The sequence below is a fragment of the Lichenostomus cassidix genome, chromosome Z, assembly GCF_008360975.1.
Source record: "Lichenostomus cassidix isolate B80296 chromosome Z, HeHo_3.0, whole genome shotgun sequence".
In the NCBI taxonomy this organism is placed as follows: domain Eukaryota; kingdom Metazoa; phylum Chordata; class Aves; order Passeriformes; family Meliphagidae; genus Lichenostomus; species Lichenostomus cassidix.
This window is the reverse complement of record NC_139511.1, coordinates 25,693,069-25,701,147: the sequence shown is the minus strand read 5'-3', so window position 1 is coordinate 25,701,147 and position 8,079 is coordinate 25,693,069. Positions and strand designations below refer to the sequence as shown.

The 8,079-nt window shown below is 43.0% G+C and overlaps 1 protein-coding gene across 2 annotated transcripts in view; it reads right to left on the bottom strand.

Moving 5' to 3' along the window:
- Positions 1-5,501: 5,501 nt before the first annotated feature.
- The window catches only part of TEK (TEK receptor tyrosine kinase), a 39,038-nt gene continuing 36,460 nt past the window's right edge, over positions 5,502-8,079 (bottom strand). For both annotated transcript variants that reach the window (XM_085042852.1, XM_085042853.1), the window contains 2 exons: positions 7,590-7,689; positions 5,502-7,454 (listed from right to left, as the gene is read on the bottom strand). In XM_085042852.1, the coding sequence (XP_084898978.1) occupies positions 7,380-7,454; positions 7,590-7,689 (175 nt within the window). In that variant the 3' untranslated portion in view covers positions 5,502-7,379. The remainder of the gene's footprint in view (positions 7,455-7,589; positions 7,690-8,079) is intronic.

Genomic DNA, 8,079 nt, shown 5'->3' with positions numbered 1-8,079 from the left:
CACTTACCATGTGGCCAGTTGTGCTAACTCAGCCTCTCAGCTCAAAATCACATTTGCTTGTGACTTGTAGTAGGAACATCCTGGTAGCTCTTAATGTTGGTTTATACTCCCTGTACTCAATGAGTCACTTACAGACTGCTTTGGATATTCACCTAAGTCTTTAGTGCCACCCACACCATGCTTAATCTTAGCTTGAATTCCTTGTGGACAGGCCTGTCCCCTGCCTGGAATGACTGCATAGGGAATGATTGCAGGCCAGTCACTTCTGTGTTGTTCCTCCCCTCTGGAGTGAGGAATTTTAACACCTGAATACGGTCTGCTTCAGAGGTTTAACCTTCCTTTTCCTCCAGAGAGAGATGCATTCATCTCTGATGGTAAATAAGGTGTTAGATTTTACACCAAAAAGGGTTCAAGTACTCATGCCTTTGTGGGAGTTTGGAAAAGTAGTGACTGTTCCAACCAAAAGTGAATGCTTCTGGGAACAGAGATGGCTGTAGGATTGTAGTCCATTTCACTGAGTCAAAAGCCATTTTAGTAAACTGCCGAGGGTTGCAGACTGGATACAAATGTGCCACACAAAAAATGTTCTTCCTTTTCATCTTTGCATTATTCTGTCAACTTTAAAAACCTTTCTCATGTGTGTAATGTGAGTCAGCAGTAACTCAGCTAATGAAAGTGCTGATTAAATAAATATTTACAAACTATGGACTTCTATTCTCCTAAAATAATTATGTTGTTTCTTAGCTGGTGGGTTTTATTCATATTTTTGTTCTGTTTTTTTCTTAGTTTACCTTTTAAAAATCTGACTTGTCTTTATGTAGTCAGCAGAGGGAGCCATATCATTTACTTATGTGAGACCTTGGAGCTTCGGGCATTCATTTGCTCTTTTTTCAGTTCAGCTAAGCTAGAAAGATTCTCTAGCCTTAAAATTCATCTAAAAGGCTCTAGTACAGGGGCAGTCACGTAATTAGTCTGACAAACTGTTTCAGACTAGGAATAGGATATCTTTCTCAGATACTTCATTTAAAGTTAACCATGTCAAAAATTACTAAAAGTCTACACTCTACACTCTTAACAAAATATATCATGTTTTGAAACAATTATGTCTTTAAACAAAAAAAACCTTGTAATCACAAGCATCTTTTAAAGAGTTGTAGCATATAGTCAAGCAAGAATAATAGGTGAAGACACAAAGTTGCAGGTGATTCCTGTCTGCCCACTTATACATTTTCATCTCATTATATTTGTGCATGAAACTGAGTGTGTCTGTGTTGAACATGAGGTTCCAGGTGTGTCTGTTTCTTTATCCAAGGAACAAGTGGATGGATTTCCCTTCATCCAGTTAGTATTTTTATGAGGAAGAAAGCAAAAAACTTGTTGAGCTTTGTGTTAAAACATGGGGGCTGTACCTCAGGGGCCAGTGAGCACTGCAGAGATGTGTTTTAATATCAGTCCTTGTAAACAACATAGTTAGACCAAACTAATTCTTTAAAATAGCTGTAAAGCTGGTGTCAATCCTCAAAGAAGAAAAATGTGCTTTTGATGATGTAGTTCCTACTAACTAGGTCAGCCAGTAAAATCAGACAAGATCCTTTGGATGTTGAATAGCTGTGGCTTCATTGGGTTCATATTTTTTTGTGTAGAAAAAATCCCTGCTTAAGCCTCTGAAAGGGAAGAAACTGACACTGGAGACTGGAGCTTAAAAATGGGGTCTAGGTGAGCAAATATGGATATTTAAAAAAACAGAGTCTCGGGTTTCTTTTTTCTCTAGGCACTGAGTCTCAAAGCTAGGGAAGAAACAGCAAAGCTGCAGAAGTGACTGTTCCCTGTGTTCCATGACTTTCTGAACTGTTGTTTGAACAAGGACAGGTGAGGGTCTGCCCAGAAACTTCTGAAGGTACAATGCAAGTGGCTGCAACTGAAGCAGCTGTCCTGTGTAACAGGTTTCTCATCTGCTAAACTTCAAAGCATCAGATGGCCCCCACTCATATTAATCTCCAATCTCAGAGCTTTTCAAATGAAAACTAAGTAGAATCACAGACTGGTTTAGGTTGGAAGGCATCTTTAGAGGTCATCTACTCCAACTCTCCCTGCAGTGACAGGGACATCTTCAAATAAATCAGGCTTCTCAGAGCCCCATCAAAACTGACCTTGAATGTTTCCAGGGATGGGGCACCTACCAGCTCTCTGGGAAACCTGTGCCACTGTTTTACCACTCACCTCATAAACAATTTCTTTCTCAGACCCGATCTGAATCTGTCCTCTATTTAAACCATTTTTAAAACCATTTCTCCTCATCATTTTGCAACTAGTCCTGCTAAAAACAGGTGTCCTCATTTTTTCTTATAAGCTCCCTTTGAAGTATCTATAGCTGGCAATAGGATCTCCCTGGGACCTTCTGTTCTCCAGGCTGAACAACGCCAGCTCTCTCAGCTGTTCCTCAAAGGAGAAGTGTTCCACCCTCTGATCATTCCTGTGGCCCTGTTTTGTATTTTGGTACTCCACTTATCTTTACCTGGCAGCAAAAGAACGGCAGTAGAATGCCACTGAGCAGGGAGCCCTGAATGGTGTTGGTGGTGGAGGAACCCAGTGAAGCCATATCCAGCCAAGCAGTCTGGTTTGTGGGAAGGAGGGCACTGTGGGCCCTGACTGTGAGCGTCCAAGGGGACCCAGCTGGTCCCTCCTGCCCCACTCCTAGAGCTCTCTGCCAGCCAAAGAGGGACAGATGAGCAGGATTTGTTCCTGCCCCATTTGCTGACTGGCTTGGTCAAGCGGATGAGAACCGCTGCAGGTTTGCTGCCAGCTTTTCTGGCAGACAGGGAGCTGCTGACTGGGCCACTTCCTTGGCTGTACCTGCTGAGAAGGAAGATGCAAGCCAGCACAGGAGGGGCAGGGGATGCCAAGGTAGACACTGCTCTCCCTGCAAGCCACAGCTGAGTCCATCTGCACTCTGCCGCTTGTGTTCCTGCTCCTGGCTTGCTGCTGAAATCCTGTGTGTCCAGTGGTCCTGGGAACAACACATGAGCCTAAATCCTACTGGATCAACACCTCTTAGAGGTTTTCTGACAAGCAGACTACTGCTCTTCATCCTTTTTGACAACTAAAAGAGGATGTCTAAAAGAGGATCCTAAGGAAGTATTTTGAGTTTTCTGAAAGCTACAACACCCTGGAACAGCAAGTGGCAATCCATTTAGCAAGCTGGCAACACCTTGATAAATGGATTATTGAGATTATGTGCCATGTTTGCCTGTGATAACAAGATCCTGGACATGAAGACAGAGGTGCAAATGGTCCCCTCAGTTCTACTTCTGAAAATTTCTGGTGACCTGACAAATACTGCTTGAATCTGTGAGGAACTGAGTTTCAAAAGTAATTGTTCTTTTTTTATTTTCTCCTCATTTGAGCCTCTGTCCAGCCTGATGCTTTTGCTCAGTACAGCAAAGCAAAGGAGGGAGGACAGGAGACATGACTGCTTCAGGACAGCTTTCTCCAGAGCCAGCAGTGGGTGAAATTAGGCATAAAATCTCTACACAACCTCAGCTCTGTTAAAAGATCACCTTCTTACCCTGGGAATAAACTGCATATTCATATCTAAATTGTCAACTGTTTCTTTCAGATGGCAAGTCTCATATATGGGGTTTTTGCTATTGTTTGGAATTGGAGAAGGGTATCCTCCATTCATCAGCTTCAAACTCTGCTGCATTTGGAATATGGCCCACTGGGTGGGTTTTGTCCTGCCATGGTACTTCTAGATGAGGAAGAAATCGCAACTGTATTTCCATCCAAAACCCACTGAAGAGCAGGACAGCCAAAACATCCTGTTGAGCTAGAGGCTTTCAGCTGTGAATAGAGTGTCTCTGTTCTTGACCATTGGATTTGCATCACTAATTGCAGTCTCTTTGCCTGAATGAGAGTCTTACTCAAATGAAAAATCAGAAGGGTTGGTGACCGCACTCTGGAAGATCTCAGCTGATGCAGAGCTGTCAGGGACACGTGAGGCGAGAGCAGCCCGGCCTTGCCTCATGCTGAGCCCCAGCAGAGCCCTTGCAGAGGGCAGAGCAGCCTCAGCCTCCGCAGAGCCAGGCTGCAAGAAGGCACTTGTAGCAACAAGCAGCGCTACACCAGCACTGAGAGCTTGGCTCTTCCTGCAGTTGGTCTAATTATCCTGCCTCAGAGCCGAGCTGGCGGAGGACTGCTCCTGAGGCGATGGTAGCTGTGCTGTGCAATGCACGCGCTGTGGGGTTCGGCCTGCGCAGGAGTGGAGAAGGGCAAAGCAGAGCAGGGCAGTGGTGTCACTGCTGGGGACGCCGCTGTGGCGCTGGGTGTGTTGCAGCTCCTGGGAAAGGCTGGGAATGTCTGCATTGCTCTGGGCAGAGGGGAAGGGAGCTCGGCTGCCCCGCAGGCTCAGGTGAGTGTCCAGCAGGCATGCGACTTCTGCCACGGGAACTGAGGCCAAAGTGACTGAGCAACAACTTGTGCAGTTTGGATCTGCGTGAGCCACAGCCTCTCTCAGCTCAGCACCCACCGTGACTGACACAGCTGCCCAGACAGAGCCCAGTGGGGTCACGCTGTCCCCAGGCTGTGCCCTGCTCTCAGGCCAGTCCCACTTGGCATCAGGGAGCTCAGGTAGGATATCCTCCGCTCGGCTCCAGAGCTGAGGGCCCGGTGAATGGGCTGAGTGGTGTCTGGGAGAGCAAGGGACCCAGAGACTAGTGGAACTCCAACTTACCTTAGCTTTGGAACAGCTGTGATGTTCTGTTTTCCTAAGCCTACCTTCCTGTAGCCTCTCCACCATCTGCCCTATTTGGTCTCTGCCTCGTAGCTCCCAATTTTGATGGAACTTGCCCGCTTTGGATGAATGGTTTCCTGCCATCATCTACTAAGTTTTAAGTTCCGCATTCTGTATAATCTGTTTTTTCTTGCTTTGTTTATGTCAATTACAGCCAGTTCCCTACAGCTCACCTATATGTCCAGGGAAGAAATGTAGAAAGTTATTGTGGCACACAATAACTTAAATGAATATAAGAAGAATATTTATAAGGAGACTTAATTGTTCTTCAGGTAAATTTACAGTGAGACTTAAGCACTTAAAATGCAGACAGTATTAAGAACTATTTAGTTGATGAACTACACTCTGATGCTTTACTTATGTGACTTAATGGTCCATGTAAAAATTTGCCACAGAAGGAGAGGTTCACATCAAGTAGCAGAATAGTCAGTTGTGTCTGCTTCTTAGAAATGTATGAGAGTATGAGACAGAAAGTTCTTTGGGCCTGCAAAAAATTCTGTTCAGATAGTGGGGCAGTTCTAGCAGATGTTGTTAGCCAGCTTTGCCTGGAAGTCTAGAAAACATCCATGGAGGTACATTCTTATTCACCTCACTGACCTGTAGGAATGTAGTTTGTTTCTCTCTTTTTTCATTTGTTTTTTTGGGGAGTTGTCCCTTGGTCCAGTGATTTCTGTGCTCTTTGTAAATGTAAAAGAAGAGTCCGGATCCTGGGTTCTAAGGCAGACTCGGTTTATTTCAGTTTGAGCTGGGTGCCACCAGAGAGGGACCCTGACCAAAGAAATCCCTGGGCCGTTTTACCCTTACAGTCTGTGCACCAACCTTCACACACTCGTCACGTGCCCTGCACGTCCCTCTTCATCCTGTGGTGATTTATGGTCTCAGGTCTTCTAACACCCCATTGGGCACTTTCTCCATGTTCATGTGCCATTAACTACTCTTAGCTTCCAGCCTGGGGTGGCCTTGGGACCCTCCAGGGTCTCAGCCCTTATCTGAAGATAACCAGTCTTTCTCTGTTTCCCTGCTTAGCCATTATGCTAACAGAGTTCATTTAAAGTTCACCTACGCTAAGTTTTGGGCAGGGCCCTCTCATGCTAAGCTGTAAGCAAGTTACAATTAAACTTAAATCTACAATTAATTTCTAATATTCTGAAAGTAAACTTTTTAAATCCCCAACAATAAACTCCTAGTTTACATCTAGCACCTGGTTTACAGTGCAAGTTCTGCCTATCTCAAGGCCACACAAGTCATCTCAGCACCCTTGTTTGTTGGCTTGTTCCCTTTTAATAGGGCTCTTGGTGCTTTTATTTGAGTCTTATTGAGTGTGGTGTATGTCATTAGTGCTACTCTATAATCTGCTGTTATACCCCCACCTTGTAACCAAATACCCATCCACAAAGTAAATATCAGCAGGGGTAATCTTGTACTCTCTCAAGCATCTTTCTCCAAGTCTTAGGGAATGACTTGAAGCACCCAACTTGGAAGTCACTGTGGTCTGATGGACAGTTATGAGCTGGTAAATCAAGGGGAAGAGGGGAACATGTGTGCAAAACATGAAGTTGGCTGATATGTGAAATTTGGGTAGAGTAAGTCCACCAAATCCCTCCTGGTTGACTTGACACCAGAAGCTCAAGCCAATCCTGCCTCTATTTGTCTTACATAACGACTAGGGATCTTTTTGGCAGGTCAAATATCACGGTTTTGAAGCATTTCAGCACAATATTTTTATGAGGCCATACCACACTACAGGCTGTATGAGGGGGTAAATAAACAAAAGTAGGTAAGCCCTGCGTATAACAGGTAGTAATTTATAATTATGCAGTGACATTATTAAATGACATACAAACTGAATAAATCTCATGTATATGCAGGATAGTTGTAAAAATGTGGTTTACAATATGTAGTACGCTCCTCAACCCTGTGCTTCATGATAGTTGCTCTATGGCTGCCTCTGATAGCATTAAACATTTCAAAATATATGTATATTTTTCATATTGGCAAAACCTGACTCACACTAGGCAATGAAAGAGCAATAGCATGCGTTATATCTTACAAGTGTCAACAGAACTTTTGAACAGTTTATTTCTACTACCTGACTTTTGCATTCAAATAGGAGTCTGTCTTAATCATCCTTGTTGAGCACACACTTCCATTGTTGCACTGAAACTGCCTAGCCTTTTTGTTTGGAACGCAGTGAAACATATATGGAATGCTGCAATAAGTTACCACTTTGCTATGAGTAGCTCTTGGAAAATACAAAAAAAAATCTAAAATGGCAATACCTAATGCATTATAATATGTATGTGGACATTCTATCTACATGACTAGGAAAAAAGAATACCCTGCATATGAAACAACAGATTTCATTACTTCAGTCTATACCTGCTCTGAACAGTATATACACTCCTACAGCCTGTGAAGGCAGAAGTTACTGTGTGATATACACATACATAACTGTGGTAAAACAGTATTGCTGTTTTATATATAGTTAGAGCTATACACAGTTCTACACAGCACATCACATTTTGGGCTCCAGCAGATTGAATTTTGGTTTCCTGTAATACATCACTGATGAATGAAGATTTGTCCCCTCTTAAGCAGCTTCTTCAGCGGAGCAATCAATGCCTGCATAAGTAAACTTCTCATACAGGGTAGTATTCACATAGGTCTGCAAAGGAAATACACAGAAAAAGTGGGAAGCAAGGTGCATTACCTCAAGAATCCTAAACAATATTTAAATTATTCATAGCCCAATTATTTATATATATATAAATATGTGTATATTATAGACATTTATTCTTACCTTCCTTTCTTCTAACATCCTGTTCAGTGACACCACTATCTGAGCAAATGATGGCCTTTCATATGGCTTCTCTTTCCAGCACTGTCTCATTAGGTCATACCTTTAAAAATCAAACACCAGCCCTTGGTAGTTTAGATTCACAGGTTAAAGCTACAGATTCATGATAATTTAAAGACTTTGCACATTCTATTTTTCTGAGGAAAATGGATTTATATATAGCTGAAGTTACACTTTCTATAGCTGTTTGCTGTCTGAAGAACTTCCTTTTACACTGGAATAATCAAAAAGCTCTCTTTGAGCTAAAACCCAGGCATGTTGAGTAAAGAACAGGATAACTGGCAGGATCAGAGAGCCTGGGCAAGTGCTCATGGCAAATTAACAGTGCAGGCTCATGGTGTACTAAAGGACTTAAGTAATTATTTCCACTTGTTCACTTTTAAATTTTTTAAATGTAGCTTTTATATTTTCCACTTAAAAAAAAAAGTTTATT